Here is a 17,579-nt window from a genome sequence, read left to right as displayed (position 1 = left end):
CAACCTAGATAGCATATTCAAAAGCAGAGACATTACTTTGCCAACAAAGGTTCGTCTAGTCAAGGCTATGGTTTTTCCAGTGCTCATGTATGGATGTGAGAGTTGGACTGTGAAGAAGGCTGAGCGCCGAAGAATTGATGCTTTTGAACTATGGTGTTGGAGAAGACTCTTGAGAGTCCCTTGGACTGCCAGGAGATCCAACCAGTCCATTCTGAAGGAGATCAGCCCTGGGATTTCTTTGGAAGGAATGATGCTAAAGCTGAAACTCCAGTACTTTGGCCACCTCATGCGAAGAGTTGATTCATTGGAAAAGACTCTGATGCTGGGAGGGATTGGGGGCAGGAGGAGAAGGGGACGACAGAGGATGAGATGGCTAGATGGCATCACTGACTCGATGGACGTGAGTCTGAGTGAACTCCGGGAGTTGGTGATGGACAGGGAGGCTTGGCGTGCTGTGATTCATGGGGTTGCAAAGAGTCGGTCACGACTGAGCGACTGATCTGATCTGATTTCTGCAAAAATTCTATCTGGAGGTTAGACGGGAATTATGTTGACTTTCTTGATCAGTTTAAGTAGGTGTACATTCATCATATATGCTTGACTCTTACACCAGAGGCCCAGCCACAGTAAGTCCGCCCAATGAAATCAAATAATAATAATGGCTGACACTGAGCACTCACCTTGTATCAAGCCCTCTGCTAAATGCTTCACAGGGGCCATCTCATTGAACTCTTACAATTATTACTAATTCATTATTATTATTAACCTCATGCAACAGATGAGGAAATGGAGGTGCAAGAAAGATAACTCACTCAAGGTAACAGTTGATAAGTGACAGAGGCAGAGTTCAGACACACGCAGTCTAATTCCTGAGTCCCTGCCCTTCTCAATCCTGAATATACAAAGAGACCTTTCATACTCATTAGAAAAAAAAGACAAGCAACTTGGCAGAAAAATGGGGGAAGGATATGAACAGACAATTCAAAGAGGAAAATGCAAATGGCCAAAAAAAAAAAAAATAGGATCTCTTTCGTCCATCATGCTGGCAAAATGTTTTTAATTGGTAAAATTTGGTGATGATGGTCTGGGGAAAAAGGTACTCATAACAGTATCAGTGGGAGTACGTGATGGCACAATCATTTTGGAAACAATTTGTCAGCATCTATTAAAGTATAAAATACATATACCCTTTGGCCTTGTAGTTTCATTATACTTGAGAACAAAGGAAACAGACAAGAATGCTCACTTAAGTCCCATGTGTAACTGTGCAAAATAAAAACAAACCATATGTCTGCCAGTAAGAAGTAGCATCACTGGCCATGGCTGAAGCCATACCACTGGAATACCAGTTTCATGAAGCAAACGTTTGTGTATGAGATATAAAATGTAGTATGCTTAATGGTGGCTCTCAAAATATATAGCCAAGTACTAATCTTATGAATGTGACTTTACTTGGAAAAAAGGGTCTTTGCAGATGTAATTAAGTAAAGATCGTGGGATGAGATAATTCGAGATTATCCAGGTAGATTCTAAATTCAACAAAAAGTGTCCTTATAAAAGACTGAGGGGAAGACACACACATGAAGAAGGGCAAGTGAAGATGGAGACAAAGATAGGAGCCATGCAGCTGCAAGCTGAAGACCACCTGGAGCCACCAGAAGCTAGGTTAGGCAAGGAAGCATTCTTCACCTGGAGCCTTCAAAGAGGAGTATGTTCTGCCAACACTGTGATTTTGAATTTCTGGCCTCCAGAACTGGGAGTAAACAAATTTCTGTGGTTTTAAGTCACCCAGTCTGTGGTACTTTGTTAAAACATCCTGTAACAAAGGAAACTACCATACAGAGCTATATTTACTCAGGTCTTCAATACATATTAATTTTTTTAAGTTGTGAAATATATACATATAACTGAAATGAAGATGCCCTACACGACTGAAGAGACTTAGCAGCATCAGCAGCAGCACACATGTTATGTAAAACATAAAACACTGAACAAGCTATATATATAAATGTTCATAACAGCAGAGAAAACTAATTGGGACCAGCATATTCCAAATTGGCTTAGGCAATTCCCTCTGGGGAATGGGAGCAGGTGTTACAGGATGAGGAGGGACCAAGGGCAATATCAGCTTTACTTTCTAAGTATTCATGGATGTTTAAAAGAACGGTTTACAGAATTGAAAGAGACACGTGTACCCCAATGTTCATCACAGCACTGTTTACAATAGCCAGGACATGGAAGCAACTTAGATGTCCATTGGCAGACGAATGGATAAGAAAGCTGTGGTACATATACACAATGAAATATTACTCAGCTATTAAAAAGAATGCATTTGAATCAGTTCTAATGAGGTGGATGAAACTGGAGCCTATTATACACAGCGAAGTCAGAAAGAAAAACACCGATACGGTATATTAATGCATACATATGGAATTTAGAAAGATGGTAATGGTGACCTATATGTGAGACAGCAAGAGAGACACAGATGTAAAGAACAGACTTTTGAACTCTGTGGGAGAAGGCAAGGGTGGGATGATTTGAGAGAATAGAATTGAAACGTGTGTATTATCATATGTGAAATAGATCGCCAGTCCAGGTTCGATGCATGAGACCAGGCGCTCAGGGCTGGTGCACTGGGATGACCCTGAGGGATGGAATGGGGAGGGAGGTGGGAGGGGGGTTCAGGATGGGGAAAACATGTACACCCATGGCTGATTCATGTCAATATATGGCAAAACCCACCACAATATTGTAAAGTAATTAGCCTCTAATTAAAATAAATTAAAAAAAGAAAAGTAAAAAAGAAAAGGTTAACCTTGAGAGAAAAATTTAAATTTAAAAAATTTAAAGAGAAATTGATGATAAAGCTTAGCATTTGAGAGGTTACACGTAGACACCACATAAAGAATAGTCACTATAAAAAGATCTAAAAGGAGAAACAAATCCCTTATTCACTTCAAGGTATCTTTTTCTGAGCTAGAAAAAGCTAGTCCTTGGAGGTCACTGCTGGGGTGTCACACCAGCAAGGGCTATGACTTGAGTCAGAGAAAATCCTGGGTCAATTATTATACATTTTTGGTATTCTCCATAAAGGAAACAAAGGATTTTAAATATCCAGATTTTCTTTTAAATAATTCAAATTATAATAACCATGTTATATCTGATTAAGTGAAACAGGCCACCTACTATTTTCCTAGAATGTGTATTCTAAATGGGTAGTGCATATTAAGCACTGTTATATGTATTTAATAGTCTGATTTACTACTCACGCTTTACTGAAGAAGTTCCTTCCACTGCATCCTCCAGACGGAAACCGCCAGTGTCCCCAGATCCTGAAAATTAAAAAGAAAAAAAAGATTTAAAAATGTAACTCTCTTGTAAAAAAATAAAATAATACAAATATACTCTTGTAACTGTCACTTCCCTTTAGACAGTATTATGAAGACAATGCCACAAAAGGAAATCAGTTGAAGCCACCCAAAGATACACTGATATCCCTCAACAAGCAATCTATTGATTCCAAAACAACAGCAAAAACAAAACAAAACCAAAAAAAAACAGTTCTCAGTCCACTAGAAGACTGAAGGTTCAAGTGTATGAAAAATGAAGTATTTAATATAACCTTATAGAAAAAACTTCTTCATAGTATGACTTTTGATAATGAGCCAAGTTCTTTCACCCCATCCCAACTCTCATACAAAGGCTGCTCTGCATTTTGGCAACCTAGGACATGCTCCCCCCCACCAACCCCAGCACCTACACCTAGGCTAGTATCTAACACATAACTAAAAAGGCTGTGCAGAAGGTTTTTTCACAAGACAATTTGTCCTCAGAAGTGGACCCATCTGCCCAACCCTGATCGCTACTGAACTTGACAGCTTTCCTTCCCTCTAGGTAGGCATGTAGTTTCCCACAGGGTATACACATTAAGTCTCAAGCAAATCACTTTGCATGTATACTGAAACTAAACAAGGAAGCAAATGGACAGTAGATTACAGAAGCCAGGTTTCTCACTGCTGGAGAGGGAGGTTACAGACGAGAGAATTAGAAAGAGATCCATATGACAGTTGACTAGAATTGGAGACATCAGTATGAATAATGTTTAGCTATATATATATGTGTGTGTGTGTGTGTGGTTACATATAGAAATATTCACAAACATGTGCATATACATGGGGTTAGTATTCAGATATACATCCCCTTGCTCTGTCAGATGAAAAGGCCTAGAAGCAACACCACCCAAGTAGCAATGAACACACCCGGCACCCAGATTTTGGTTTCTAAACACAATTCTCCAATAAAAGGAACCAGACCTCCTTGGAGACATAGCTGATTCTAAATTGGGACAGGAAATATCTAGATGAGATCTGAGCTTCTTACAGTGCTAGGAAGTACTTTTAAAAATATTTTATATTGGTGGGTATATGTCAAAGGGGCACAGAACTGACAGAAAAGAGTTCTCAATGGCTCAAGCTGGAAAAATTTAAAGTAGCAAAATAAAGTGGTACTGGATTATGACCCTATGTATAAAATAAATATCCATGACTCTATGCTGATATAAATGACAGCAAAAACATAAAAACAGAAGAATTCAAATTAATTTATGTAGACATTTCTCCTCTCCATAAGTGCTGACTCCCTTCCAAGATTATAGTATAAGGGGTGGGGAAGAGAAAAATAACCTTACAGAGGAGAAATTGACATATACTACATCAGCCAGGTGATCAAGATTAAGATTAATAGTGGTGAGTTATACTGATACTATATTCCCTGCTTTTTTTTTTTTTTTTTTTGGTCTTTCTGTACAGCATGTGGAGTCTTAGTTCCCTGACCAGGGATGGAACCCATGCCCCCTGCAGTGGAAGTACAAAGTCTTAACCACTGGACCACTAGAAGTCCCAATACTATATTCCCTTGATATGATGAGAAGGGCACTAAATCTCTGTGGTCTTCCTTTCAAGGAAGGATAACTCCATAAGCCCCATATAGTCACAAGGAAAAGAGCAGAAGAACTCCAACTGAGGTGCATCCTACAAAATACTTGATTAATCAAGCAAAATGCTGGGCTGGATGAAGCACAAGCTGAAATCAAGATTGCCAGGAGAAATATCAATAACCTCAGATATGCAGATGACACCACCCTTATGGCAGAAAGAGAAGAGGAACTAAAGAGCCTCTTGATAATAGTGAAAGAGGAGCGTGAAAAAGCTGGCTTAAAACTCAACATTCAGAAAACCAAGATCATGGCATCCAGTCCCATCACTGCATGGCAAATAGATGGGGAAACAATGAAACATCGACAGACTTTATTTTCTTGGGCTCTAAAATCACTGCAGGTAGTGACTGCAACCATGAAATTAAGAAACGCTTGTTCCTTGGAAGAGAAGTTATGACCAACCTAGATGGCATATTAAAAAGCAGAGACGTGACTTTGCCAACAAAGGTCCTTTTAGTCAAAGCTATGGTTTTTCCAGTAGTTATGTATGGATATGAGAGCTGGACCAGAAAGCTGAGCAGTGAAGAATTGATGCTTTTGAACTATGGTGTTGGAGAAGACTCTTGAGAGTCCATTGGACTGCAAGGAGATCAAACCAGCCAATCCTAAAGGAAATCCGTTTAGAATATGTTCATTGGAAGGACTGATGCTGAAAGTGAAGTTCTAATACTTTGGCCATGTGATGAGAAGAATTGACTCATTGGAAAATACCCTGATGCTGGGAAAAATTGAAGGCGGGAGGAGAAGGGGATGACAGAGGATGAGATGGTTGGATGGCATCCCCAACTCAAAGGACATGAGTATGAGCAAGCTCCAGGAGTTGGTGATGGACAGGGAAGCCTGGTGTGCTGCAGTCCATGGGGTCACAAAGAGTTGGACATGACTGAGCAACTGAACTGAACTGAATACTCCTAAAAACTTTCAAGGCTGTCAAAAACTAAGTTTGAGAAACTGGCACAGCTTGAAGAGCCAAAGGAGATGTAATGATGGAAATTCACGTGGTACGCTGGATCAGACCCTAGGACAGAAAAAAGACTTTAAGTAAAAAACTAAGATAATCTGAATAGAGTATGGACTTTAATAACTGTATCAGTGTTGGTTCATTAATTGTGATACATGTACTGTACTAATATAAAATGTTATAACAAGGGAAGCTATCTAGGTGTAGAGCACATGGGAACTCTTTGTATTAGCTTTGCACTCTAAATCTAAAACTGTTCTTAAAAAGTTTATTTTTAAATATCTATTTCCTATAGCAAAAAAATTAAGGTAACCACTAAAAAAAGAGATATAGGATGTATAACCTCTAACTCATTCAAGAATGAAAAGAAAGGTCAATACCAACAACTAAAATTCAACAAAAGTCACCAAATGGAAAAAACAAAAATATGTTAAATACAAAACATGGACTTTCCATATTGTCTAACACAATAATATGTATAACTATGCTAATAAAAAGTGAGTGTAAATAGAGCAAATTTCCTATTGAAAGGTTGTTGCCTTGAGCCATGAACAACACCGGGATTCTTGGCCTCTGGAGGAGAAGAATTTGATCTGGGGTCAGTGACGAGGCTTGATCCTTCAGAGCTTTTGTGTAGTAAAGTTTCATTAAAGTATAAAAGAAACAGAGAAAACTTTTGACATAGACATCAGAAGGGGGCAGAAAGGGTACCCCCTTACTAGTTTTTAGTAAGGCGTTATATACCTATTAGCAGATTAGCTGCAGGCCACTGTCGACCCACACCTCCACTGGAGAAACCTGGATACTCACAGACAAGTCTGGCTCAGTCTCTTGTGGGGACTGCTCCTTTCTCCTGGCTCCTGGTGACACAAGGTCTTGTTTGGGCCCTCCAAGAGCCTGCTTTCCCAGTCCTGTGGAAGTCCTGTTATCAAATCACACTGGCCTCCAAAGTCAAATTCCCAGGGGTTCACAGTCCCTTTGCTGGATCCCCAGTGGAATGGCAAACCACTTCAGTATTCTTGCCTTGAAAACCCCATGAACAGGATGAAAAGGCAAAAAGATAGGGCACTGAAAGATGAACTCCCCAGGTTGGTAGGTGCCCAATATGGTACTGGAGAAGAGTGGAGAAATAAGTCCAGAAAGAATGAAGAGATGGAGCCAAAGTGAAAACAACACCCAGTTGAGGATGTGACTGGTAATGGAAGTAAAGTCTGATGCTATAAAGAACAGTATTGCATAGGAACCTGGAATGTTCAGGTTCATGAAGCAAGGCAAATTGGAAGTGTTCAAACAGGAGATGGCAAGAGTGAACATCGACTTTCTAGGAATCAGTGAACTAAAATGGACCAGAATGAGTAAATTTAATTCAGATAATCATTATACCTACTACTGTGGGCAAGAATCACTTAGAGGGAATGGCGTAGCTCTCATAGTGAACAAGAGTCCAAAATGCAGTACTTGGGGGCAATCTCAAAAATGACAGAATGATCTCTGTTTCTTTCCAAGGCAAACCATTCAATATCACAGTAATCCAAGTCTATGCCCCAACCAATAATGCTGAAGAACCTGATGTCGAATGGTTCTATGATGTCCTACAAGACCTTCGAGAACTAACACCAAAAAAAGATGTCCTTTCCAACATAGGGGACTGTAATGCAAAAGTAGGAAGTCAAGAAACAACTGGAGTAATAGGCAAGTTTGGCCTTGGAGTACAAAAAGAAGCAGGGCAAAGGCTAACAGAGTTTTGCCAAAAGAACACACTGTTCATAGCAAGCACCCTCTTCCAACAACACAAGAGATGACTATACACATAGACATTACCAGATGGTCAATACCAAAATCAGATTGATTATATTCTTTGCACCCAAAGATGGAGAAGCTCTATACACTCAGCAAAAACAAGACCAGGAGCTGACTGTGGCTCAGATCATCAACTCCTTATTGCCAAATTCAGACTTAAATTGAAGAAAGTAGGGAAAATCACTAGACCATTCAGGTATGACTTAAATGAAATCCCTTATGATTATCCAGTGGAAGTGAGAAATAGATTTAAGGGATTAGATTTGATAGAGTGCCTGATGAACTATGGACAGAGGTTCATGACACTGTACAGGAGGCAGTGATTAAGACCATCTCCAAGAAAAACAAATGCAAAAAGGCAAAATGGTTGTCTGAGGAGGCCTTACAAATAGCTGAGAAACGGAGAGAAGCAAAAGGCAAAGGAGAAAAGGAAAGATATACCCATTTGAATGCAGAGTTCTAAAGAATAGCAAGGAGAGACAAGAAAGCCTCCTCAGTGATCAATGCCAAGAAATAGAGGAAAACAGTAGAATGGGAAAGACTAGAGATCTCTTCAAGAAAATCAGAGATACCAAGGGAACATTTCATGCAAAGATGGGCTCAATAAAGGACAGAAACGGTATGGACCTAACAGAAGGAGAAGCTATTAAGAAGAGGTGGAAAGAATACACAGAAGAACTGTACAAAAAAGATCTTCATGACCCAGATAACCACAACGGTATCTGAGCCAGACATCTTGGAGTCTGAAGTCAAGTGGGCCTTAGAAAGCATCACTAAGAACAAAGCTAGTGGAGGTGATAGAATTCCAGCTGAGCTATCTCAAATCCTAAAAGATGATGCTGTGAAAGTGCTGCTCTCAAGATGCCAGAAAATTTGGAAAACTCAGCAGTGGCTACAGGACTGGAAAAGGTCAGTTTTCATTCCAATCCCAAAGAAAGGCAATGCCAAAGAATGTTCAAACTACTGCACAATTGCACTCATCTCACATGCAAACAAATACTCAAAATTCTCCAAGCAAGACTTCAACAGTATATGAAGAACTTCCAGATGTTCAAGCTGGATTTAGAAAAGGCAGAGGAACCAGAGATCAAATTGCCAACATCAACTGGATCATCGAAAAAGCAAAAGAGTTCCAGAAAAACATCTATTTCTGCTTTATTGACTATGCCAAAGCCTTTCACTGTGTGGATCACAACCAACTGCAGAAAATTCTTTAAGAGATGGGAATACCAGACCACCTTTCCTGCCTCCTGAGAAATGTGTATGCATGTTAAGAAGCAATGGTTAGAACTGGACATGGAACAATGGACTGATTCCAAGTCGGGAAAGGAGTACATCAAGGCTGTATATTGTTACCCTGCTTATTTAACTTATATGCAGAGCACATCATACGAAATGCTGAGCTGGAGGAAGCACAAGCTGGAATCAAGATTTCCAGGAAAAATATCAATAACCTCAGATATATAGATGACACCACCTTCATGGCAGAAAGAAAAGAGGAACTGAGGAGCCTCTTGATAATAGTGAAAGAGGAGAGTGAAAAAGCTGGCTTAAAACTCAACATTCAAAAAACCAAGATCACGGCATCTGGTCCCATCACTGCATGGCAAATAGATGGGGAAACAATGGAAACACTGACAGACTTTATTTTCTTGGGCTCCAAAATCACTGCAGATGGTGAGTGCAGCCATGAAATTAAAAGAGGCTTCTCCCTTGGAAGAGAAGCTATTGCTAACCTAGAGAGCATATTAAAAAGTAGAGACATTACTTTGCTGACAAAGGTCCTTCTCATCAAAGCTATGTTTTTGCCATTAGTCATGTATGGATGTGAATGTTGGACCATAAAGAAAGCTGAGCGGTAAAGAATTGATGCTTTTGAACTATGGTGTTGGAGATGACTCTTGAGAGTCCGTTGGACTGCAAGGAGATCAAACCAGTCAACCCTAAAGGAAATCAGTTCAGAATATATTCATTGTAAGGACTGATGCTGAAGCTCCAATATTCTGGCCACGTGATGCAAAGGACTGACTCACTGGAAAAGACCCTGATGCTGGGAAAGATTGAAGGCGGGAAAAGAAGGGGACGACAGAGGATGAGATGGTTGGATGGCATCACCGACTCAATGGACATGAGTTTGAGCAAGCTCCGGGAGTTGGTGATGGGTAGGGAAGCCTGGCATGCTGCAGTCCATAGGGTCGCAAAGAGTTGGACATGATTGAGTGACTGAACTGAACTGATATAACAAGTGCTAACAGGAAGGAAAAAAATACTGATATAAGGCAAGATGAAATTTAAGACCTAAACCTCTAAAGAGGAAAAGTGACATATTTTATGGGTTTAAATCATATAATCCACCAATAAAAGTCATGCACTTAATAACCCAGCTTCTAATATTCTAAAGTAGACTTTCAATTCTTCCTTTGATTAAATAACCAGTATCAGATTAGCCTTCCCATCATAAATAACCACAAAATGAACAAAACATGAGGCAACAGCTTTCAGCATTGAACAAGTATTGAGAGACTACAGTCCCTGAGATCAGGGAAATCATGACAGCTAAATTCAACAGGTATTCCTGGACTGGATCCTGAACCTATAAAGATAATCAGTGGGACAATGAGTGAAATTTGAATGAGGTCTGTGGACCAGATGGCAATACTGGCTCACTGTCAATTTCCTGATCTTGATGGATGTACTATAGTCATAGAGGAGGGTTGTCCTCATTTTAGGAAACGCATACTGATATATCAAGAGATATTTGGGACTGATTCTGAAATTATTCAGAAGAAAAGTATTTGAAGATAAATACATACACCAGAGCAAATATGCTATAACTGGGAAATCTAGGTGAATAGTAAATGGGAATTCCTTGTATTAGATAATATTGGAACAACTGGTGAAACTTGAATGGAGTCTGAGAATTAGGTAGTATTAATGGATCTGCATTCATTTTCCAATTCAGATGGTTACATTGATGATATGCAAAAGGATGTTTGTAGGAAATGCACTCTGAAGTATGTTGTGAGAGGAAGGATCATAGGGTATGGTAACATCTTCTCAACTTATTAGGGGGAAAAAAGAAGGTCCCTGCACTGTACTTGCGAGTTTCCTGCAGGTCTGTAATTCTTAAAACATTTAGACAATTAAAATAATTTAAATATGCATATTTCTCAATTCAACGATTATACTTTTAGGTACATGTTACAGAAAAATACTTGCACATGTGCCCAAAGAGGTACGTACAGGATGTTTATAGCAGTACTGCTTACAAGAGCAAAAAGAAATGGAATCAGACCAAGTGTTCACTGAAGAATAGTTGAAGTAAATATGGTTCTTCAATACAATGAAGTGTTCTGCAGCTGTTTAAAAGAATGGGATACTCTCAGTAAACTAGGGCTACAAGGGAATTTCCTCAACTTGATAAAGAATATCTACAAAAAACCTACAGCTAACATGATCAGGAACAAGGCAATGATGTCCCTTCTCAGCACTGCTTTTCAACATCATACTGTCAGCCCCAGCTACTTCAGTAAGACAAGAAAAGGAAAAAAGGTATAAAGACTGGAAAGGAAGAAATAAAACTGTTTTTGCAGAAGACATGATTATTGAAAAAAATCTACCCCAAAACTCAAAACTCCTAGAACTAATAAGTAACTATAGCAAGGTTGCAGGGTATATGGTTAATATAAGTAGATTTCCTATGTACCAGCAATGAACAAATGGAATTTGAAATATTAACAAAAAGCACAACACTGTTTACATTAGCAGCACCTCCCCCAAATAAACACCTTATAGAAATCTAACAAAATATGCACAAGATCTATATAAAGAAAACTACAAAACTCTAATGAAAGAAATCAAAAGAGAAGAGATATTTCATGTTCATGGATAGGAAGATTCAATACTGTCAAAATGTCAGTTCTTCCCAATTTGATTATAGATTCAGTGCAATCACAATTGAAATGTCAGCAAATGATTTTGTGACTGACAAAACTGATTTTTAAGTTTATACTGACAAGTTGATACTGAGAGGAAGAAAACCCAGAATAGCTAATACAATATTGAATGAAAAGAACAAAGTTAGAGGACTGACCCTACCCATCTCAAGACTTACTATAAAGTTAAGATACTGTGGTATTAGCAAGAGACAAAGAGATCAATGGAACAGAACAGGGAGCCCAGAAACAGACTGACATAAACACAGCCAAATGATCTTTGACAAAGGAGCAAAGGCAGTATGATGGAGAAAAGACAGTCTTTTCAACAGATGGTGCTACAACACCTGGACATCCACATGGAACAACAACAACAAAAACCCTAGACACAGACCTTAGACTTTTCATATTAACTCAAAATGAATCATAGTGCATTGGTTTCTGTTTTGTTGACAGTTTCCTTTGCTGTGCAAAAGCTTTTAATTATGTTCCATTTGTTTATTTTGCTTTTATTTCCTTTACTTTAGTAAACAGATCGAAAATTAATTCCTGCAGTTTATGTCAAAGAGTGTTCTACCTATGTTTTCCTCTAGGAATTTTATAGTGTTCACTCTTACATTTAGGACTTTAATACATTTTGAGTTTATTTTTGCATATAGCATTAGAGAATGTTCTAATTTCATTCTTTTACATGTAAAAGCTGTCCAGTCCTCCCAGAACCATTTATTGAAGAGACACTGTCTTTTCGTCAATGTGTGTTTGTGTCACTCACATGGAACTAAACAGACATTTTTCCAAAGAAGATATACAAATGGCCAACAGGTATATGAAAAGATGCTTAACAATATCCATCATCAGGGAAATGCAAATCAAAACCAAAATGAGGTATCACCTCACACCTGTTAGAATGGCTAGAGTCAAAAAAACATGCTAAGTTTTGGTGCGGGTGTGGAGAAAAAGTAATCGTTATGCACTGCGGTAGGAAGTAAATTGGTTCAGCCACTCTGGAAGATAATATGGAGGGTCTTCAAAAATTGATAAACAGAATTATGATCCATCAAATCCTACTTGTGGCCATATTGCCAAAACAAAGGAAATCACTATCTCAAAGAGATATCTGCACCACCACCCCCTCCAGCTATGTTCCTTGCAGCCTTCCTCCCAATAGCCAAGATATGGAAACTAAGCGTCCACAGATAGATGAATGGATAAAGTAAATGTGGTATGTACATATACACCACAGAATCTTATTTGCCATTAAAAAGAAGGAGATTCTGCCTTTTCAACAATATGGATATATCTAGAAGGTATTATGCTAAGTGAAAAAAGTCAGAGGAAGACAAATAACTGTATGACTTCACCTGCACATAGAGTCTAAAAAAAACCTAACTCATAGAAACAAAGTAGAATGGTGGCTGGCTGCCAGGGACTGCAGGGCTGGGGGAAATGGGGAGATGTTGGTCATTGTTGGCCATAGGGTATAAACTTCCAGTTACAAGATGAATGAGTTCTAGGGATCTAATAAGTGTGTGGTATCAGATCAGATCAGTCACTCAGTCGTGTCCAACTCTTTGCAACCCCATGAATCGCAGCACGCCAGGCATCCCTGTCCATCAATAACTCCTGGAGGTCACTCAGACTCACGTCCATCGAGTCACTGATGCCATCCAGCCATCTCATCCACTGTCTACCCCTTCTCCTCTTGCCCCCAATCCCACCCAGCATCAGAGTCTCTTCCAATGAGTCAACTCTTCGCATGAGGTGGCCAAAGTACTGGAGTTTCAGCTTTAGCATCATTCCTTCCAAAGAAATCCCAGGGCTGATCTCCTTCAGAATGGACTGGTTGGATCTCCTGGCAGTCCAAGGGACTCTCAAGAGTCTTCTCCAACACCACAGTTCAAAAGCATCAATTCTTTGGCGCTCAGCCTTCTTCACAGTCCAACTCTCACATCCATACATGACCACAGGAAAAACCACAGCCTTGACTAGACGAACCTGTTTGGTAACTGTAATTAGCAATTTGCAAGAATATGATACACTATCGTCAAGAGGGTAGATCCTAAATGTTCTCACCAGATACACACACACACACACAAATGCAATTTAGTTCAGTTCAGTTCAGTCGCTCAGTTGTGTCCGATTTTTTGCGACCCCATGAATCACAGCACCCCAGGCATCCCTGTCCATCACCAACTCCCGGAGTTCACTCAAACTCACGTCCATCGAGTCAGTGATGCCATCCAGCCATCTCATCCTCTGTCATCCCCTTCTCCTCCTGCCCCCAATCCCTCCCAGCATCAGAGTCTTTTCCAATGAGTCAACTCTTCACATGAGGTGGCCAAAGTATTAGAGTTTCAGCTTTAGCATCAGTCCTTCCAAAGAACACCCAGGACTGATCTCCTTTAGGATGGACTGGTTGGATCTCCTTGCAGTCCAAGGGACTCTCAAGAGTCTTCTCCAACACCACAGTTCAAAAGCATCAATGCTTCAGCACTCAGCCTTCTTCATAGTCCAACTCTCACATCCATATATGAGTACTGAAAAAACCATAGCTTTGACTAGACAGACCTTTGTTGGCAAAGTAATGTCTGTGCTTTTCAATATGCTATCTAGGTTGGTCATAACTTTCCTTCCAAGGAGTAAGCGTCTTTTAATTTCATGGCTGCAATCACCATCTGCAGTGATTTTGGAGCCCAGAAAAATAAAGTCTGACACTGTTTCCCCATCTATTTCCCATGAAGTGATGGGACCAGATGCCATGATCTTCGTTTTCTGAATGTTGAGCTTTAAGCCAACTTTTTACTCTCCTCTTTACCTTTCATCAAGAGGCTTTTTAGTTCCTCTTCACTTTCTGCCCTAAGGGTGGTGTTATCTGCATATCTGAGGTTATTTATATTTCTCCTGGCAATCTTGATTCCAGCTTGTGCTTCTTCCAGCCCAGTATTTCTCATGATGTACCCTGCATAGAAGTTAAATAAGCAGGGTAACAGTATACAGCCTTGATGTACTCCTTTTCCTATTTGGAACCAGTCTGTTGTTTCATGTCCAGTTCTAACTGTTGCTTCCTGACCTACATAAATGTGTTAACTAATCTTATTGTGGCAATCACTTCACAATATATACATGTAGCAAATCATCACATTGTCAATTATATATCAAGAATGCTGAGGGGGAAAGAGATAAAGAAAAAAAAGATATGAACTGTGTGAGTCAGAGTTGGTATATGCCTTGTAAGGAGGTTGCTAAAGCTATACACATAAACAAAAGCAGACCAAGTGAAAACAATGGACTAAAGACTTTAACTGACACATTAAAGAAGACAGATAGATGGCAAATACACATAGGAAAACATGTTGCACATCATATGTCAATAGGAAATTCAAATTAAAACACTGAGATACCAGTATACACCTATGAGAATGGCCAAAATCCAGAACATGGACAACACCAAGAGCTGATAAGGCTGTAGAATGAAAGGAAATCATATTACTGCTGGGAGTACAAAATGGTACAGTCACTTTGGAAGACAGTTTGCTGTTTTCTAAGAACACATACATACCATATGATCCACCAATTGTGCTCCTTCGTGTTTACCCAAAGGAGTTAAAAACTTATGTCCAAACAAAAACCTGCACACAGATGTTTATAATTTCTTCATTCATAATTATGAAAGCTTGGAAACAGCCAAGATGTCCTTCAGAAAGTGAATGTTAGTCGCTCAGTCGTGTCTAACTCTTTGCAATCCCATGGACTGTAGTCCACCAGGCTTCTTTGTCCCTCAGTAAGTGAGCAGATAAATACACTGTGTTACAGTCAAGACAATAGAATATTATTCAGCACTAAAAATAAATAAGCTATCAAGGCATGAAAAGACACAGAGGAACCTCCAATGCCCATACTAAGAGAAAGCAGCCAATTGTAAAAGTAAGATAGTATATGATTCTGACTATCTGACATTCTAGAAAGACAAATATGAAGACAGTAAAAAGGATCAGCGGTTGCCAGGGGCTGTGTGGGGGCAGAATGACTAGGAGGAGCACAGAGAATTTTTAGAGCAGTGAGACTATTCTGTATGATACTCTGATGGTGGATTTATATATTTGTCTAAACCCAAAGAATGCACAACGCCAAGTGTGTGCATGCTCAGCCATGTCCAACTCTGTGGGACTCCATGGACTATAGCCTACCAGGCTCCTCTGACCATGGGATTTCCTAGACAAGAATTCAACACCACCAAGAGTGAAACACAATTCAAACTATGCACTTTGGGTGATGATAATACTGTCAATATAGGTTAATCAATGGTAATGAAGGTAACATTCTGGTGAGGAGGGGGGTGTTGGTAATGAGAGAGGCTGTGTATGTGTGCGGTCAGGAGGTATACGAGAAAACTACATACCTTCTGCTCAATATTGCTCTGAGCCTAAAACTGATATAAAAAATTAAATCTATTAAAAAGAAGAAAGGCATAAACCTATGTGCTGACATGGGAGAGAGCTCCAAGATACAGTATTACATAAATAAAGGTGCAGAGAAATTTTTTTCCATGAATATCTACATTTATAGCCATAAAAATCTTCTGGACGGAAGCTTACACACAGCCTGGTAACAGTGGTTATGTTTACAGAATGAGAAAAGGGGTCAGGGAGAAAGAGAACTTTAACTATTCATTTGAACCCTTCTTTTTTTTATTTTAATCTCGTATATAAAGTGATGTATCTTGTAATAATAAATAATTTTTAAAGTTCTCTATCATAAGCCAATCATCCTATTGGATGTTTCTTCAAAACACACACACACTCTCTCTCTCTCTAATATAAACACATATAATGGAATATTTGTCAGTCATAAAAAAGAATGAAATAACGTCATTTAAAACAATATGGATAGACTTAGAGGACATTATCCTAAATGAAATAAGTCTGCCAGAGAAAGACAAATACTGTATGATATCACTGTGGAATCTAAAAAACACAGCAAGTGAATCAATGTAACAAAAACGACTCACTGATATAGAGAACAAACCAGTGGTTACCAGCCAAGAGAGGAAACAGGGGAGGGGCCAGATAGGGGTAGGGGATTAAGTATAAACTATTAGGTATAAAATAAATAAGCTACAAGGATATATTGTACAACATAGAGAATATAGGCAATATTTCCTAATACCTATACATGAAATTATTCATAAAAATTATGAATATGTTGTAAACCTGAAACTTACATGACATTGTACATCAACTATACCTGAATAAAAAAAGGGATAACACAATTTTGCAGATTTATGAACCCGTTACTGACCCTGAATTCAATGGACCCAAATGATCTGAGGACAAAACCATTCAAAATTTCAATCTACATCCCGAGCTATTAAGACTTCAGAGCCTACAACCAAACACAGCTGCTAAAATCAAGATGGAAACAAACATTCCATGAGAGATACAATACCTCAAATGGTCCTAAATAAAGCTGTATTGTGGTGATCATTCTGAAATGTATAGAAGTATATACAATTGCTATGCTGTGCCCCTGGAACTAAGAGTTGTAGATCAGTTTTACTTCAATAAAAAAAACTATCAGGGAGATAGCTCCGTATCAGAAAAAAATAAGAGGTATAGGCTATATCCTATAACTCTTCTATGTGACCTATACTAAATGACTCAGTTTGGCTGGAGGGCAGACAGGAATCCTCTGTACTAAGGACACTGATTTGCTCTCTGATTCCAGACACGCAGTAGAAACCAGCTGACTCATCACAGGCTCAATTTACAAGGCCCAAATCTCTATGCCTGGGAGGCTGGTGCTCCAGCATCGGGTAGAAAAGTTACTTCCAACACAGAGGGCCACAAATTTCTTTTAATGGAGAAAGCATATAGTGAGCTAGTTACAC

At 39.2% G+C, this 17,579-nt stretch overlaps 1 protein-coding gene across 1 annotated transcript in view; it reads right to left on the bottom strand.

Moving 5' to 3' along the window:
- The window catches only part of CD99L2 (CD99 molecule like 2), a 118,508-nt gene that overhangs the window by 37,333 nt on the left and 63,596 nt on the right, over window positions 1–17,579 (bottom strand). Inside the window, exon 2 of the mRNA XM_005889865.3 lies at window positions 3,270–3,332. Coding sequence (XP_005889927.1) covers window positions 3,270–3,332 — 63 coding nt within the window. The remainder of the gene's footprint in view (window positions 1–3,269; window positions 3,333–17,579) is intronic.

This window comes from Bos mutus, chromosome X (genome assembly GCF_027580195.1).
Source record: "Bos mutus isolate GX-2022 chromosome X, NWIPB_WYAK_1.1, whole genome shotgun sequence".
Lineage (NCBI taxonomy): Eukaryota > Metazoa > Chordata > Mammalia > Artiodactyla > Bovidae > Bos > Bos mutus.
This window is presented reverse-complemented; position numbering and strand designations above follow the sequence as displayed.